At 41.1% G+C, this 18,177-nt stretch overlaps 1 protein-coding gene and 1 long non-coding RNA gene across 2 annotated transcripts; one reads left to right on the top strand and one right to left on the bottom strand.

Annotated features, from left to right (window-relative positions):
• Nucleotides 1-1,371: 1,371 nt before the first annotated feature.
• LOC136421484 (alpha-N-acetylgalactosaminide alpha-2,6-sialyltransferase 2-like) lies at nucleotides 1,372-6,914 on the top strand. Its single transcript, XM_066408811.1, has 9 exons — nucleotides 1,372-1,383; nucleotides 1,667-1,806; nucleotides 2,528-2,654; nucleotides 3,277-3,442; nucleotides 4,061-4,229; nucleotides 5,095-5,233; nucleotides 5,482-5,585; nucleotides 6,032-6,115; nucleotides 6,641-6,914. The coding sequence occupies exons 1-9, from the start codon at nucleotides 1,372-1,374 to the stop codon at nucleotides 6,912-6,914; spliced, it is 1,215 nt and encodes a 404-aa protein (XP_066264908.1).
• Nucleotides 6,915-9,818: 2,904 nt separating this feature from the next.
• On the bottom strand, nucleotides 9,819-13,564 carry LOC136421872 (uncharacterized). The gene is made up of 3 exons (XR_010753530.1): nucleotides 13,435-13,564; nucleotides 11,362-11,426; nucleotides 9,819-10,577 (listed from the first exon to the last, which is right to left on the bottom strand). It is a non-coding gene; the product is annotated as an uncharacterized lncRNA (long non-coding RNA).
• Between the last annotated feature and the right edge of the window lie 4,613 nt (nucleotides 13,565-18,177).

An 18,177-nucleotide genomic window follows, 5' to 3' on the forward strand; every position in this document is an offset into this window, starting at 1 on the left:
CTCTGAAGAAGGTGTCTGACAGACACCGAAACGTCAGCAGGTGAGATTACCTGGTTGTGGACAAAGAATCTCCTATGTTCTACCAACCTGATGAAATTTTTTTTCGAAAATCTGTAACCCTTTGTTGATAGTTGTTAGTCACAAAACGTCATAAGAACAAAAATGGCTATTTATCTGGCCATTTTCGTTTCGTTAGGTGTACGATACAAAAACATACAGAGTATCAATGTGTTAAAATTTCAAATTCATCGGACTAGTTTGTACTTTCGATCCTGCACCTACTTACACGTATCCTCTTAGTCCTAAGGTCACAATCAGTAAAATGGATTATCTTGGGGAAAATAACTTGTCGAAAACCTTTTTTCATGGTCAGGCGCCTTTTGGTGGTTGGATTATCTAAAATGCCAGGGGCCAACTTGTGGCTTTCATGCGCGAAACGCCCCAGTAATTGAGTGGTGTCCCGTTTCCATTGAAAGGAATCGGTGATACTGTTTTTGTGAAAATTCGAACGCTTGTGCTATAAGTCGACTGTCAACTGAAGGTAAGCTTAGTGATTACATGTTAACGTTGAAGTATTTTCTTCCTCGTTACAGAATTACCGTACATTCTCCAGCGTTCTTGACTAAGTACAACGATTTCTAATATTCAGTACATCTTTCTGTCTGCATATTTCTGTATATACAGAATGAAATGCAACATTGCAGACAGCAAAACCGCGACTATGCGTATCTACCTCCATGAAAATGGGAGGTGTAGCTTTTACTCTGTTCGCGTGTGTGTGTGTGCGTGTGTGCGTGTCTGACGGAATAACTGATGGACCTCTGAATTGATTGCGATGATATTTTGCCATTGATTTAGATCTGAAAACAATGACATTTAACGACCAAATCTCTCAATTACTTATGATTTTTAAGATAAAGAAAACATATGAAGGTCATGACATTCGTACAACCAACCTCCTTGGTACAACATACCTCAAAGCTATTGTAAACATTTTGAAATGAAAACGTTACAACTCTCACAATGGAAAAATATACACACAGTACATGAAATATTGCTTTGATATTAGACAAGATACTAAAAACCACAGTCGATAATCCGCACCTGATTGTAACATGATATCACTGATATAATTCTAATATTTGAATTGTATTTTCATTTTGTAGTTTGTAATTGACTGTACGAAAGACACTAATTATTTGTGTCAGAAACGCTTCTGCTTCTTCTATGTTTAGATACCATTGAACTTTAGTAACCAACAGGACAATCAATACAAGCAATCACATTGAGTTGTGTGATGATGTTGACAGTCGGACAGCGTAAAATATTTACACATGTAAATGTTTCATGTTTCATGACGCTGCGAGAAACATGACCTTCTCGGTAAAGCCCTTGTCACACTTGTGTGTATATACTAGCCCGCATGAGTTGCGTATCAACAATTTTTTTGTTTAGTGTAAGTTTCCAGCCGAAGAGGTCATTTCTTGGTCTGATAACTACACTGTTCGACGTTACGTCAAATGAAATTAGGAAACAACTTCCTCCCCGCAAAATTTATTTAAACCCAAAAAATGTTACTGCGGAACTCATGCGCACTTGAATATACGCACGCAAGTGTGACAGGGCCCTAATGATGATAATCTTCTCTTGTATCCCTGTCTGCTAGGTCCTGTGGCACTGTGCCAGGATAGTCATGGATAGGTTCAAATGCCTCCTTATACTGTGCACTCTATCTGTGGTCGTCTATCTGTGGATGTCTGCCTTCCATATGAGACCATCCAACGTACTAACAACGCCCTCCTTAAGGTAGGACCACTGTAAGGCCAGTGTTTATAATTAAAAACTAAGAACAAGTTGCCAGAAATTGCGAATTGAATCAGGAAGACATAACAGCAATCCTCTAGAGCAAAGAATTTGCCAATTTTGTAGTCTTGGTAATGTAGAAGACTAAGTAAATTTTATTGTAGACTGTCCTTTGTATGATAGCGATAAGATAATTCTTTTCAGTTATGTGTTAAGTAAATTCGCCTACTTCAGATACCTGAATTGTAGAGAGAAATTTATATTTCTTACAGCCTTTGATAGACCAACTCTAACTAATCACACAGCCTCCTAGCCTCTATCAGGCCCCCGTTTATGCTAGGGTCACATTTCCAATCCGGGGCCAGGCCGGGTAGTCCTTGGAAACGCAAAGTATGATATAAAAGACAACAAAAACACAAAACTTACCAAAAGTTATTTAAGAGCATAGCTTGTGCAAATTTATTGACATACACTTTGATTTTTCGTTTCCGCAAACAGCCCGGTCGGGCCCCGGTTAGGGAATGTGACCCTAGCATAATAAAAAAAAAACGGTTGGGACCGCATTCTTCACTGCAGCAGCAACACCTCGCGGAACCTCTTAGTATTGCACTAAGGAAGGTCACAGACGGTATAGATACTTAGTTGTGTATAAAGAACGTTGTTATTGTTGTGATTTATCAACACAAAGAAACTATTCACGCAAAGAATGTTATGCATGTTTCAGAGGAGCAACTTTTCGGAAGCAGAATTTCAAGAAAAGAGTAACCATAGCCTCTCATTCGAAACCTACAATACCACCAGACAATAGAAGCGAAGGATGGTTCCTACATGATGACACCTACACAAGATCGGTAAGTGCGCTCGTCTGTATAATGCTACTATTACTGCGACTGCTGTAAACTGTTCCATTGAGTCACAGGAAATACATTTATGGATGACATCATTTGCAAACTCAAAATTTTATGCGATCGCGCGAGAGGGCGAAAAACTAGAAGGGTAAAAAAAGTTGGCTAGATTTCCTTATGTGTGGTCCTTATGTGGAGGTGTGGTCACTAGTACCGGTTTGACTGTATATCCATGGCCAGGTGGTCCTTATGTAGAGGTGGTCACTTGTGCAGGTCTGATTGTATATATCAATGGCCAGGTGGTCCTTATGTAGAGGTGGTCATTAGTACAGGTTTGACTGTATATCAATGACCAGTACATGTGTACATACTTGACTGTATGTCATAGATGAGGTGGTCCTTATGTAGATAGAGGTGGTCACTTGTACAGATATGACTGTATGGTACATTGAATTTAAATCCTGACGAAAAGACTTACGGATATTTGTGCCCCAGAAAAGGTTTGACTGTATATCAATGCCCAGTATATGTACGTACTTGACTGTATGTCATTGATGAGGCAAGGTTGACTGTATGATACATTGATTAACAAACCTGATGAAACTATTTACGGATGTCTTTGCTCCAGAAATGCCCCAGCGTACTCCGGCAGAGTCCTGAGAAGTTGCCTCCCGGACTGAAGTTGATCCGGGACGCGCCGGTCCTGATGTGGAACGAGCACATCAACCCGGAGGAGTACAGCAGACTCAAGCAGTTCGACAGGAGCTACGGCTGGAAAAGCGTCCCTTACGACGGTAGGCTTTCATAAACTCACATATAACTGACAGTCGGTTGTCACCATGCCACACAATCATTAGATTACCTTGTAAAAATGTGTACAGAAAGCACTACTTCGATAGTAATCCAGGGATTTTCATTAGACACGATGGAAGACAAAAGAATAGATAAATACATGTGAATACGCGTGACGTCACGGCTGCTTTGCTGGTTAAGAACAAGAAGGTTATGTTTTGGTAGCGTTCGTGTGTGTGTGTGTGTGTGTGTGTGTGTGTGTGTGTGTGTGTGTGTGTGTGTGTGTGTGTGTAAGTGTGTGTGTGCGTGTGTGTGTCTGTTTGTCTGTCTGTCTGTCCCTCTGTCAGTACGACAATTCAAGAATGACTGGGTGGATATATTGTCTTGATATTCAATCTGTTAGTAGGATAAGATTTTGGGGCCCCCAGCGGCTTTTTATGGTACTTCAGCGGAACTTGCTGTTTTGATATCTCGTGTTTTGGACACGCTCACGTTGTGTTGGTTTATAGGTAGCTCTTTTGGTCGGGAAAAAGTGACATAAGTTTAAGCCCTCTAATTTCAAATATTATTCAAACCCGTACTGATATACTGGTTTCCAATGTCTAATTTGCATTGTGCAGCCATCAGCAGCAATTTGCAGCACTTCGACTCCCCTGCTCACCGGTACCTGTTCCCTGATTGGTCGCCTGTCCATGACGTGTGCATCACGTGTGCCGTGGTCGGTAACAGCGGCATCATGAGAGGGTCGGGGTTGGGGCAGGAGATTGACAAGCACGACTTTGTTTTCAGGTAAAAAAAACAAAATCATTGTCCAGTCCAGTAGTGGCGTAGAATTGGACATCAAGAAACAAGGCACATTTATTAATCTTACAGGGAATCTTACAGGAAATCTTACATTTTCCGACTTCAGCGATGTCTGTAACAACAAGTAAAACCACAGTTATACAGCCAGGGTGCCAACTACTTATATTGCACCCATGAGGATTCATCAGAAACAGAAACGAACACTACTGTCTTCTAAAAACATAACAAAGGCTTTTTTAAAAAGATGAATTGACAGAAGGTTGATACAGACATGAGCCATTAGCCACCATTGTCTTGTTTTTGAAAGAATTGTGTTATTGTCAAACCTGGTCTAAATTGACGGTACTATTTGCTATAACCAGTAGTAGCTTACAAAAATGCAATTGTCGATAGAGACAACCGAAACTAAATTTGAGACATTTTTTTCCAGATTGGTCGTATAAAATTTGTCCAAAATGGTTTAGTGACATTTGACATGAAAGATTAGCATTTGAGGGAAAGTCTTTTTTTTTATTCTGAAGTTTGAAGTCTGAAGTTTTGATTCCTGAGATAATGACACCTTCTCCTTCTGCCACATCACATAGGGTAACGTGTACAAGCGCTGTCACACTTCCGATAACGCATGCGCAGCGACTGGAATTGTGGTTAAAATGTCAAATATGAATGCCCCTGGCTTGTAAACAGTTTTCGTCGCGATTATTGTCTAGGTTTGCATAACAATGTCCATTCGGGTTTTGTTTATGTCTCGGAGCCTTTTCCTTTGACATGCCCCCCCCCCCCCCCCCTGCGCATTCATACTCGGAAGTGTGAAAGTGCTTATTTATTTAATTGAAACTTTGCGTTGTTTCAGAGTCAACGCCGCCATTACGAAGGGTTTCGAAAAGGATGTCGGGAATAGAACCTCGTTCTATTTCCACAACATCAACACCATGCTGAACGCACAAAAGGAGTACCGAAAATACGGTTTTGTTCAACCACCACAAGACGAGGTAGGCTAGTATACCACTTTGCATTGCTCTGATACACATTCTTATTGATTTCATAATGTTTATTATAAGTTTTGGAGAAGGATTTATCAAATACTTACCTGGCAGAGATGGCACGTTGGTCATTATCATCAACGACTCTCATCAAAGTCAAGTAGAGTCACAGGTACTATTTATCGTTTGGTGTGCCCTTAACAGGTCAATATAGATCGGGCTTTATAACACTTTCTATTTGCATTTCCCTCTCCAAGGAAACCATCTACGTGTCAGTCATTGCCGACGCAAGAGAACACCGGTATTTCGACGCCGCCATAAGTTGGAAACCGGTGAAATCCGGTAGAGACAAGAGCAAAACGTAAGTTTCAAATCTTATGTAACAGCCTTTGTGATTGGTAGATTAGGAGTCACCAATAGACCAATCCTTGTGGGCTTTAAAGTACATGTTCTAAAAGAAGGGGTGTTAAATATTTGAATTGTTTTCATCAGAAAAATTGGGCCATTTTAGCATGTTTTCTGTGGTAGCGTGTTTTTAATGGGTTGATCATTGGTTTTAGTTTGTTATTAGACGAAAAGAATGTTATTCTTTTGGTTGAATATACCAAAACAGGTGAACTTAAATGCTATTGTTTATTTGCCATGTTGCTTAGACTGTAAATACAAATAATCAATGTCTTTTTTTATCTTATCTATTGAATTGTTTTGTTTTGTTCTGTTTTATGTATCATCCACGGAATAACGCTAACTCATTTTCTATGAAATAACAAAACATATCACTGTATAACATATTTGTGTCTCTCCCAGTCCTCCCACACAATATGGGGAAAAGCCCGCCAGTACGAAGTTCAGGATGACGCACCCGGACTTTATGAGATACCTGAAGCTCTAGTGGGTATTTGATGCGATATCGATATCTAAAGCTCTTGTTGGTCATAGCGTTTAACAAATGATACTTTGTTTCCGTATTGCTAAACAGTTTCATCCTGTTGTTAAATCAATACAGCACATGAACATGAACTTAGTTTGATGTGGGACACGGTCCGGGTACCACTATATTCCGGCACCCCAATGTTTTTACACCCCCATGTCCCAACACCTCTATGTTCCCATGCCCCCCCCCCCAAGTCTGCGAAGAAGGCTAGGGTTAGGGGGGGTGGGTGGGTCGAAACATATAAGTGTAGGAATATAGGGGTGTGGGAGCACAGAGTTGTAGGAACATATAGAAGTGTCGACACATAGAAGTGTTGGGACATAGGGGTGTAACCGCTTAATGTCACGCTCTCAATTAATCAATTTTGAGGGGGGAAATTGGGGGGGGGGGAGGCACGGCAACACAGATTATAGATAAATTATTGCAAAATAAATAAGATATTGAAATACCTAATCATATCTATCATTCTCTAACCTCTCCAGCTGGTTGAACTCCACCCGAGCCTTGAAAGGCACCATGTTCCGCCCGACCACGGGCGCCGCCATGTTGCTTACGGCCCTCCACACCTGTGACGTCACAGACGCCTACGGTTTCATCACTGCAGATCACGGACGGTACAACAACCACTATTACGAGCCGGACAAACAGGCCGTGAAGTTTCCACCCAACCACGACTATCAGTTAGAAATAGATCTATGGGATAAGCTAGACAAAGCTGGGGTTATGCATCTGTACAGGGGGAAAAGACATACATGAGATCATGAATTCATTGTAACGTTAATTGAAGTCTGACAAACGAGCCGTCAAATTCCACCCAACCACGACTATCAGTTGGAAATAGATTTATGGGACAAGCTAGACAAGGCTGGGGTATGCATCTGTACAGGGGGAAAGGACATACTGGTAGATAATTATAAGAAAGTTTCGTTCAAAATAGTTACTGAAGCAACTGTTTTACTATAAGAAAGTTTATTTGCAAGTCCGAGCCCGATGGCTTATATATTGCACCATGCATGAAACAATGTGCAGAAAAAGACAATGCAAGTTAAGAAAGGTGATAGGTGGAACAAGTGACTACCATTTACTGCTACGGAATACAATCTAAGCTTTTTAGGTTTGACTTACAATATTGATTCGGAAAATGAATTTTTGTGTGCAATTACATATTCAAGAACTTGAAAGTTTTTTTGTTGTTTATTTCGCTTTTGGACAAACCAGAACGACGTGGAGTTGCTTCATAACTTATTTTAACAATTCCACCCAGAGAAAGAACAATAAATCCATTTTTTTCACCGGGTGGAGTGAGGAAAGTCGTGTACAGTGCCTTTCACAAGGGCACAACATCGGTGGCGTCAGGGGATTCGAACCCGGGACCGCTGGGTTCTGGGCCGAGCACCTTACCGTCACGCCACACGACCGCACTTAAAGAAGTTGCCATCCGTATGTGTTGCCATTGCTAGAATTTGTTGCAATGTACAGTTTCTGGATGTAAGAAGTGACAAGTATAATAGCAAGTATCCATATGGAAGAATCTTTCAAGTATTGCAATTTACTGTATAAATATTGATAAGCAGAAAATCCCAATGTACACAATCATTGAATAACAGTTGATATCAATGTACAACTTAACTATAACATGCCTATGTTGTTTGTAACAAGGACCATCAAATATATCACTATTGAAGTAAAACATAATAAAAAGAAACTGCATGCTTATCAGATGTACCTTTAGTATTTTTTCCTTAATCTTAGCTAAGATAATTTATACGTCATGCATTTCTGCGAAGTATCATTTATCAACTTCGAAGTCAAAGCCAAGGGGAGCATTTTTCTAAATGGGCGTGGCATTATTGATGACGTCATTGCGACGTCATACAACCTTGCATGAATCATCGTCTTGCAATTAGGTACTACCTGAAAGAAAACGAGATCAAAAGTTAACTATAAATAGCATTTTAGAAGACACAAAAAGTCCTCAGCCATGCCATTGTATTACCTTACGTTTGTTTTAGCCTCTACCGGGCTCCAGACGTGGCTGGAAAGAGTAGAAATCGGCCAAATAGAGTTGGCCAGCCGGTAGATACAATTTGCCAACTCCTCTATTTGGCCGATTTCTATACTTTCCAGCCACGTCTGGAGCCCGATAGAGGCTACCTTTATCTATTCAGATTTACCACATTTGTGGAAGGATTGACGTCATAACAGGTGGCTATCACCTTTTCAAGATGTCAACCCGGCCCAGACTGTAAGGTTTGCTCCACTTACACCGGGAAGGACCCCTACTCTTTTCGATAAGTGCGGTGGGTTCTTTAGCGTGGACGAGGTGTGGCTCTCCTCAAACAAGGGACCTCCATTTAACGTCCTATCCGAGGGACGTCCTATCCTTTGTTGGGCGGATTATGATTTCAGACTCTATAATACGGGATTAAGTATATCATCCTTTCTGCTTCTTTCTGTCTTTTTCTGTAATGCGTAATGTAAGCGTAATGTAAGCGTAATGTAAATTGACACGAAATGCAGGAGTCAATCAATCACACAGTTTGCCCTCCCCACCCGCATTGTCTTCATAAATGGTAGACAGTCCCATGCCCTTTTGGATGCTGTTAGGGGCAGTGGGTTGATATTCGCCGTGTCTACATGTCCAGGGCACAGTATTGGAAGGCGGAGCCCATCCCTCTTCTTCCACTGCCTTTTACCTCCCCAACCGAAGTCAGGTACTCATTTGTACACCTGGTCGGGTTGTGGAAACTCGTCTACTAGTGCCCTTTTTCAAGGACACAACGTCTATCTGGTAATCAACCACGTGACTTATCGCCACCCGTGCATGTCCACTGACCTTAAGCCGCTCGATCATGCGACGCCACATGTATTGGCTTTTGTCATGCAAGGGAAAAAAACGTCGTCACAGGCAAACAGTATTTTCATTGGTCCACGTTGCAGCTTGGCAACCGTGTTTTCCCGCCAAAACAAAGTCTAATGTTCCCCCGTTTAAGTCAGGTGAGCCTTGAAAAAACAAACAGTGGACCGTTTCCGATGTCACGCATGTGTTGATGGTTTGAATGGACTCACTGTATCAGTGACAGTTCAAAAGACGTGCCACCCAACTCGCTTTGAACGGCATTATATATCTTCTGCATGTTACGTTTGGTTTAGTAAGTTAAGTTTTTGTAACGTTAGTCTTATTTTTACATTTTAAGAAATGTCTTAAATAAGTGATGAAACGTTATGGTTGGAATATCTGTGAGTTTGTTGTTGACGATTGGAAGTTATAGAGAAGCATTTGCTGAGTAATACACGTAAATACACATCGTCTCTCTCTATTTCCGAGTCTCACACACCTGCTCTCAAACACTTGCGCTCAATTTTACACGCACTCACACACACACACACACACACACACACACACACACACACACACACACACACACACACACACACACAGATACACACACACACAGACAGATACACACACACACACAGATACACACACACACACACAGATACACACACACACACACACACATACACACACACACACACACACAGATACACACACACACAGAGAGATACACACACACACACACAAACACACACATGGACACACACACAAACACACACATTCAGACAGAACTTAAACGATTTCATGAATTACAAATGACATCAGAAATACCATTTTTATTCAATGCACTAAATCCGGATTAGGAACGTCTCGTATTAGATTAAGGGGTAACAGCTGATAAACATACGTCATCCAAGCTCTCGCCAAGTGCAGCTAACAGTCAAAAATGTCAAAAAATGCTATCCTTAGCCATATTGTATAGACAGAGAAGATAAATAAAATGTACAAGTTTGAAAAGTTGGTCATGGTTTGAAGTCTTTTGTAAGAGCCCTGTCATAGCCGAATGAATAAAGAACAAAATCCGGCATCTCGGGGGCAAGATTTGAAAAAAAATAGAACGTAACGGTTTTACATAACGGTCGTGAAAAGCGCGGGAAATACACTAAAGCATTCTCGTTCCCAGTACATTTTGCTAAAACTTGGAGTCATTGGTATATTGTATACTTAGAACATTCCTAAAATGGAACATTCCGTACTGTACCCACATTTGAATCATTCCGAAACGTTTAACAAACATTGCAATCACTGTTTACATTCATCTGCACAATAAAAAAAAAATCACGCCATCCATTCGAAGCAGGCAGCCTCGAGCGCTTCAGCTGGTCGCCGTTGCGACGCCGCCTAGCGGAAGTACACCAGTACTGCCATCAGGAGGGGCATGAGCAGCATCTCGACGGCGACGGTGACGATGTTGCCCCCCGAGCTGGCGGTGGTTGCAGCGGCGGCCGTGGTTGCAGCGGCAGCGGTTGTAGCAGCGGCAGCGGTTGTAGCAGCTGCTGCTGTTGTCTGGGCAGCGGTTTCTGTATACATAAATATACGCAGGAATTTAGCGCGTATGAACCCAGCCCACAAAGTTGGAAAAATACTTTAATGTATGTATACAAACTCGTTAATAATCATATCAATATAAACGCAGACAGTCTTCTCAAACCAGCTTAGGGGCACACCCGGGGTAGTCACCATCTTAAATTTCAAACTCTCAACTCCCGGACAGACAGACAGACAGACAGACAGACACATACAAACATTCGTTCTTCCCCCGAACCATCCCCGAGTGGTACGCCCTGCCTGGCACGGTTGTTACGGCTCCCACCGTTGAGTCACACCGTGCCAGGCTGGAGGCCTGCCCGCCTTAGCCTGGGACCTCCCCCCCTACTTTGCCCCTCGCGGGGTTATCTTGGGGGTAACCACGATGATTATGTATGTCACGAGATTAACCTGCGTCCAAAATCAGAAAAAGTAGAAGAAGTATTAAAGAAATGGATGGCAGAGAATTAAATTGGGAAAGAAAAAAAGGGAAAGAAAGCAGAGAAAAGCAAAGGAAAGGAGAGAAAAAAAGGAGAGAAAGAAATAAAAAGGGAAAGAAAGAAAGAAAAGGAAGGAAGGAAAGGAAAAAAAGAAAAAAGGAAGAAAGAAAGAGAATTCATAATTTTGCCATTTACAATTACAAGGAGCAAACACAATCTGTTAACTGTCTCTATATTTTCACTTATAACTTGCTAGACAAAAGATTTTGTTATAAGCGCATGTTAAAGATTATCAACACTTCAGCACAAAGAAGAAGAAAAAATTAAAATGACTTACGGTATGCAAGTGCAAGCAGAAGAATGGCTACCAGGAAGGTCCTCATCTTTCTTGTTGTGGTTATTCTGTGAAAACAGGCGCAAAGGATATGCTTATCAATGTATGCTCAATACTCAATGATAAAAGTATACATAATGAAAAGACTTGCACAAAAGTGAAGACTGCCCAACCTATTCTTCTTATCTTCCCGCCATCTTTAACACTGACATGGTTTAGTCATACAATCCTGTAACATGACGATTCGAAAGCACTAAGGTTTCTGTTGTATGTTTGGTAAACGTTGCATCATAATTTTTCCTGTTGCATAAGATATCTTTTTCGGCACAACATTTGGAAACTATAGACGGGATAGTATCCTTATATATGCGAACTCGACCTTATATGGTACGTTTTTCTGAATCCCTATGCACATATTACATACAAGCCTTTCGCGCAGGCGCAGTACGTTCCGGTGATGTGCTCGATTCAAATGGCGTTAAGAACTCTCGCGTTGATTCGTTCATCTCGCGAGAGTTGGGCTCTTTCAAAATGATGCGGTCTCTTATGTAACGGTCGCTAGACAAACCCTACTTTTTTATTGTATCTTATCTATCCGCCTATTCATGTAATCATACTAGTCCAACTAAAGGCATTTCAATTTCTGTTCAAGTCTTTTGAAATTAGACTTCTGGAAAGACTGACAGGTCTTGCTTTTTGTCAAACAGTAGTTTTTTGGTCTGTTTATTTGTTTGTTTATTTAGATGACTGTATAGCAACTTTTGTTCGGACTAACGTCATGTCGCTTAGTCATCGTGGCTCAGAGACCTGTTCAAGCGATAGTCCAAAAAGACAAATACAAGACATTTGGAAGTTCTAGTCTTCACAAAGGACTGAGATTAAAGTATCTAAGTAGACCTTGAAAAAGCTTTAAGGATTATCTTGAGTATGGGATCTCTTCAGTCTAATTACAGATAAAAGGTCAAAATTGTAACAAAACAGACAAAAATTGTGTTTGTTTTTTTAAAATATACATCCTTACAAACCGCCAAAAGTTTTTAGATTACACCTTTTTATGTTGTATACTGTCAGTTTTACTGTTTAAAATGCTTTAAATGTAGAATGGGACGCTCTGTGTATTCGGCAAGAGTTTGACACATTAGTCTGATTAGACATATTTCATGGTCAATCAGTTATGATTTTAAACGCGCAACATAACAGACTAATTAACGTGCGAATGAACAGTTGCTGAGAAACTTTTCTGTCCAGGGATTAGAAATAATACTCTCCAAACAGAGGTTCGACTCTGGCTGTTTTTTGGCGTGATTTTAGGCGTTTTTGTCTATTTTGTCCCGTTTTCTTTATTTGCTACATGAAGTCAAAAAGACAACGGGACAACATACTAGTAGAAAGCCCGACAAAAACGCCTAAAATCTGATCAAAAACCAGTCCGGAGAGCAAAACCTCTGTTTGGACAGGAGGAAATGGCGCCATTCTGTGGTACTCAAGTTTCATTCGGTCTCCTTTGGGTGTGGTCTGTTTCTCAACGGTTAAAACGGGATAAGCAGCGATCGCGCCTTTCCGTAAACCAGACGAAAACATCTGAACTTCAAAACTCTATTTTTAAAGGAAGCATAGAGGGGAAGTAATCAAATTCGTATTTTTGTTAACGCCGCGCTTTAGTTTAAAGGTTCACCAGCGCACACTCGCGATCCCTCAAAAATGGAGAAGACGAAACGACACGCTCTAGAAAACATTCCACAGACAACGGCAGCACTCTAAATCCCAAATCTTCCCCTTAAAACCCCCAAAACTGCTCTAAAACATACTTCCTAACGTAGAGATGTAAAATTTACCGCTAAGATGCGAGGATGTTGAAGGAAATGTAGCGATTTTTACCTGATCCGGAGTACAAAAATGAGAAAGTCTTTTGTGACTTGCTTTGACGTAACGTTACCTATTCACACAAGGATAGCACTCTAGATCCAAAATATTTCGAATTTCCTTAAACCCTCTAAAACTTCTCCGAAAATACTTTCATACGTAAAGATATAAAATCTGATGTGAACATGGCGAGGGAAATGGAGACGTTCTTACCGGTCTGGGGTCAGATAGGAGAAAGTCGTTCGCTGCTAGCTCCGACGTGACCTGCTTGTACTGGAGGTGAGATCCTAATGTAGTCTTACAACACTGGGTCAGGCGTTTTCAATAGGTGTCAGCGTAATATACACCACACCTCACCCCTTTATTTACCTTTGTCTCACAAAGAGGATTGTGTTTGCATGCAAGGTGCTTTCAAAAGGCGTCAACAGAGACACCGCCTTGGTAACTGCATTCTTCGGCATGGATGTCACTGACTTTGTTTCAGCTTGTAGGTCAGATATTGTGTGTATCATTCGTGGCATTCATTTGATACCAATACTGGCTTATTCTTTTCAATGAGAACGTTGCTGTGCACTATTGTGGATTGTGAGGAGGGCGGGGACCTGCCGTTGCCATGGCCACGGTTTGTTTATCACGGGTGACTTCTGTAGGAACTGAGTGTCGTTCCATATGAAGGCAGGCAAAGAAACCCAATGCCATGACGGGCTGACAGTACGGCGTGCAAAGAAAGGAGACTTTAAGATGCTGGCCTAGTATCCGTGCGTTCAAGCGTATCGCCGCCCTCCCAACGGTGCCACCCTACCAATCTCAACAGCCCTCCTTCCTAGCCTCTACCAGGCCCCGCGGATTGCTGGGAAAATAGTAGAAATTGGCCGAATAGATGAATAGTATGCTAAGGAAGTTGGCTACGGAGAGAGGGTCAAATCTGCAATCCTAGCAGCCTGCAAGTGAAGCCCTGGCAAATATTTTCCCTATAGCCGGCGTAGTCTGGTAGAGACTACCCCTTTACACTCACCGTTGAATGCATCGCCAAAGTTTTCAGACTTCAGTTCTTTAACATCTCGTCAAATATAATCTAATTATCGTTGGTACGTAGACAATGACTTGCTGAAATAGAAGAAACAGAATACCTTTTTTCAAAATATGTAAATTTTTTTAACAATTCCCCTGTCGTCTTTACTAAATTTTGAAAAATTTTGGAAAATATGCTGATTATAGTATAGGTGACTTTTGTTTGAATTGAAAGTTATTTCTACAGTCACCGCGGTTAATCGACTTAATCTTATATTCAGGAATAACTGTACATGTAGAAAAAGAAAGAAAAAAATACATTTGTAATATGAACAACTACACATGTGTATTGTCTTAACCTTCAGCACACTGACCATCGCAACCCAAAGAGCGGGGTAGGTCTCAGGACCCCCCTCCCCATATCTTGTTTTGTCTGGCATTCAGGTTTGTCTGCACTCAATGTGTTCTTTTCAGAAGTTTACGTCTACGCCCATGTCACGCCAAGGAGCTAAAATACATACAGACCTAAGCAAACGTTCCACTAGCAAAACACAGACTACTAAAGCTTTTGTTTAGTGGAAACGCCAGGTTACTAAATATTTGAATTTGTTGACTCGAGTTGTACGTATGGTTGCCCCTACGTTGCCACAACACTGCCTGTCCTGTACCCAAAGACCCATTTTAAATGTGTGTTAACTCAGATTCGGTCCACTGGGCGTTTTGACTTCCCAGACGTCAAAAGCTCGAGGTCATCTTTTGTTAGTAGTTAGACCAGACAACGCCGCGACAGGCTTTGTTTCAAGAATTTAACCTTTTAAGAATGTGTTTTTATACTTTTCTTCTGTTTAAAGATTTGTTGGTAATATGTTCATTGTATACAATGGTTTCACAACGCTTCATCTCTCTTGCTATAGGTTTACCCATAGTCCCTCCCCCATGATTTTGAATGGAATAGTCCGTACAGGTGATTACAACCGAGAGGACGCTCGAACTGAGCCACGCCCTAATCTCCAAGCAGATGTAGCGTGTGGTCTGTTTTACACATGTTCTTGCGTGGCATTTTTTTCAAATGTAGTTTTTTTTTTGTTTAATTTGTTTTAAGTCGTCCAGTTTTTTTCTTTCTTTGCCTCTCCCTAGTAAGAAAAGATTGAGCTCATTGCCGGAAAACTTTCTTTTTCATTCGCGATTTTTAACATGTCGGATTGCACTCGGTTTCTTGTGGGTCGTCTACGAAGGCTGGCCACATATGCTAAACAATAAGCACATAATAAGCCACAAACTCTCGACAAGTACAGCCTACTAATTATAATGTTACGGTCATATGTATATTTCCAAATCGGGGCCCGGTCGGGCTGTTTGAGGAAACAAAATTTGAAAATGAATATCTAGAAATATGCACAAATCAATGCTAATAACTTATTTGTGTATCGCTTGTGTAATACATTGTTTTGATATTATAACACTTTTCGTTTTCACAAACAGTCCTACTGTCTGGCCAGGCCCCCGTTTAGAAATGTGACCCTAGCGTAATGATGCAATGGAAAAACACGTGTAAAACATGTACGTCGACATCTGCTTGGATGGCTGCATGTTAGAGAGACCCTTGGCAACCGATCAGCGAGTACGACAAGTATGGGTCGTCAGACGACTATAAGACTAGCGATCTTAGGTGGTACTGCAAATTCTCGGGAATACAGTTCTTGTACCGGTCTGGTACTGGTCCGGTACTGGTCCGGTACCGGTCCGGTACCGGTCCGGTACTGGTCCGGTACTGGTCCGGTACTGGTCCGGTACTGGTCCGGTACTGGTCCGGTACTGGTCCGGTACTGGTCCGGTACTGGCGTACTATGGAATTCAAGGCACTCAACTGAATTGGCTGAAGGCTTTCCTGACCAACAGGGAGCAGACGGTAGTGGTAATGATGACATTTGAAATGAAATTGAGAAAGCGTACTACATTCAACGTTGTCCAAAACGTACTAAATCAAGCATTGTCCATAACATTGGAGTTATATATAAGAAAATCCTTAAAATTGAATTATTGGCAACCACGTAACAGCTTCCAGGGAAATTGATCACATAGCTTAGTGTGAGCAAATTTGCCGACGTTACAGTTTGTTTACGTTGCTAGACTGGTACTTTGCATAGTACAGATTGTGTTAGAACACTGTTTTTCTGCACTATTTTGGGTTTATCAACTGATTTCCGTTTACAAATTTAAACGCGTGCATCTGGAATATGGGTTATGGGTTATCTAAATTTTGTAAACCAAAAGGAACTAGTAGAAATACATGTACCCCTAGCCCAAGTCCCATGGTTTTGAAGTACCGTGTTGTCGTATCATTTTTTTCTAACAGTTGAAATATTTTCTAGCACTACTTTGAATTTATCAACTCTTTTTCGTTAAAAAAACGCGTGCATGGAAAAAATGTTATTGCAACTTTTCTGGGTGACCTATTTCTGTCTAGAGTGACAAATTGCTGTCTTTTGTTGTTGTGTTTTTAAGGATTTCGGGAACAAAGGCGTCAAACTCGTCACGTAAGATCGCATGGCACTTATCATATCTTTTCACTCACGGAAACTGCCCTGCAGGACGATAACCTACTTAACTTTTTTGGGGCACGCCCATTGAACTCCTTTCATTTACAATTTTGGCAGTTTGGAATTGATACAAGCCGACCGCGATTAAATCTTTAAAAAAAAGAGATTCTATTACTTTTCTTCAAAGATTTCATGGCGGTCGGCATGTATTAAGTCCGAAGTGCCAAAATTGTCAATCAGAAAACATCCTTAAAACATTCCAACAAACGCTCAAAGAAAGAAGAACCAAATTACTACTTGCCACGCATTTACACGCATGATGATGATGATGATGATGATGATGATGATGATGATGATGATGATGATGATGATGGTGGTGGTGGTGGTGGTGGTGATGGTGGTGGTGATGATGATAATGATGATGATGGTGATGGTGATGGTTATGATGATGATGGTGATGATGGTGATGGTAATGATGTTGATGATGATGATGATGATGATGGTAATGATGAAGATGATGATGATGATGATGGTGATGATGATGATGATGATGATGATGATGATGGTGGTGATGATGTAGGTGATTGTTGATATTGATGATGATGATGATGATGATGATGATAATGATGATGATGATGTTGATATTGTTGATGAGGAGGATGAGGATAATACTGATGATGATGATGATGATGATGATGACGACGACGACGACATTGATGTGAAGGTAAACTTCATGTTTTTGCTTGCAAAAGTTGCCTTTCTAGTTCCTGATTCAAACCGTTTCTAATGCTGATATAGCTATCCTAGTACGACCTTCGTGTGGACATATACGCAGATAAACCTGTATCTATTCATTTATTAGTACTGCTCCTTTTGTCTGATTTCCGGATCCTGACGTAAAGGTAAAAAGAAAATTGTTCATTCACTGGAGCAGGATGAAGACGGTGGGGATACCTGATAAGCAGTTTACCAGGTTAGTGCGACGATAAAGAAAGAGCGCCACATAGCGATTAAGCAGTAAACTGTACCAGTTATTTCGCGCCACTTGTTTGGAAGAAAGTGCAGCGCGTGTGCGGCATTGGATCTTTTCACATCACGACGTGGCGGATAACGCAGGAGGCAAGCAATCGATTGCCATGACAACGAATAAGCGGCGCATGCGTACTGTGTCTGTTCTGGTCTTTGTCGCCATGAGCATGCTTTTGTTTTCCCCATACATTTACCAAATTGCGGCCATGTAGAGAATCGTAGGACAATATGTGTTGTGAACTTTCAAAACATGACAGCGGCATGTCTATCTTTTAAGTTACCTTAGACCTTAACGTATGGGAGCCTACACTTCCCTGAACGCTATCTATCTATCAATAGCTCCACTTAACACACACAAACTTAAGACAAACAAACG

This window comes from Branchiostoma lanceolatum, chromosome 16 (genome assembly GCF_035083965.1).
Source record: "Branchiostoma lanceolatum isolate klBraLanc5 chromosome 16, klBraLanc5.hap2, whole genome shotgun sequence".
In the NCBI taxonomy this organism is placed as follows: Eukaryota; Metazoa; Chordata; class Leptocardii; order Amphioxiformes; family Branchiostomatidae; genus Branchiostoma; species Branchiostoma lanceolatum.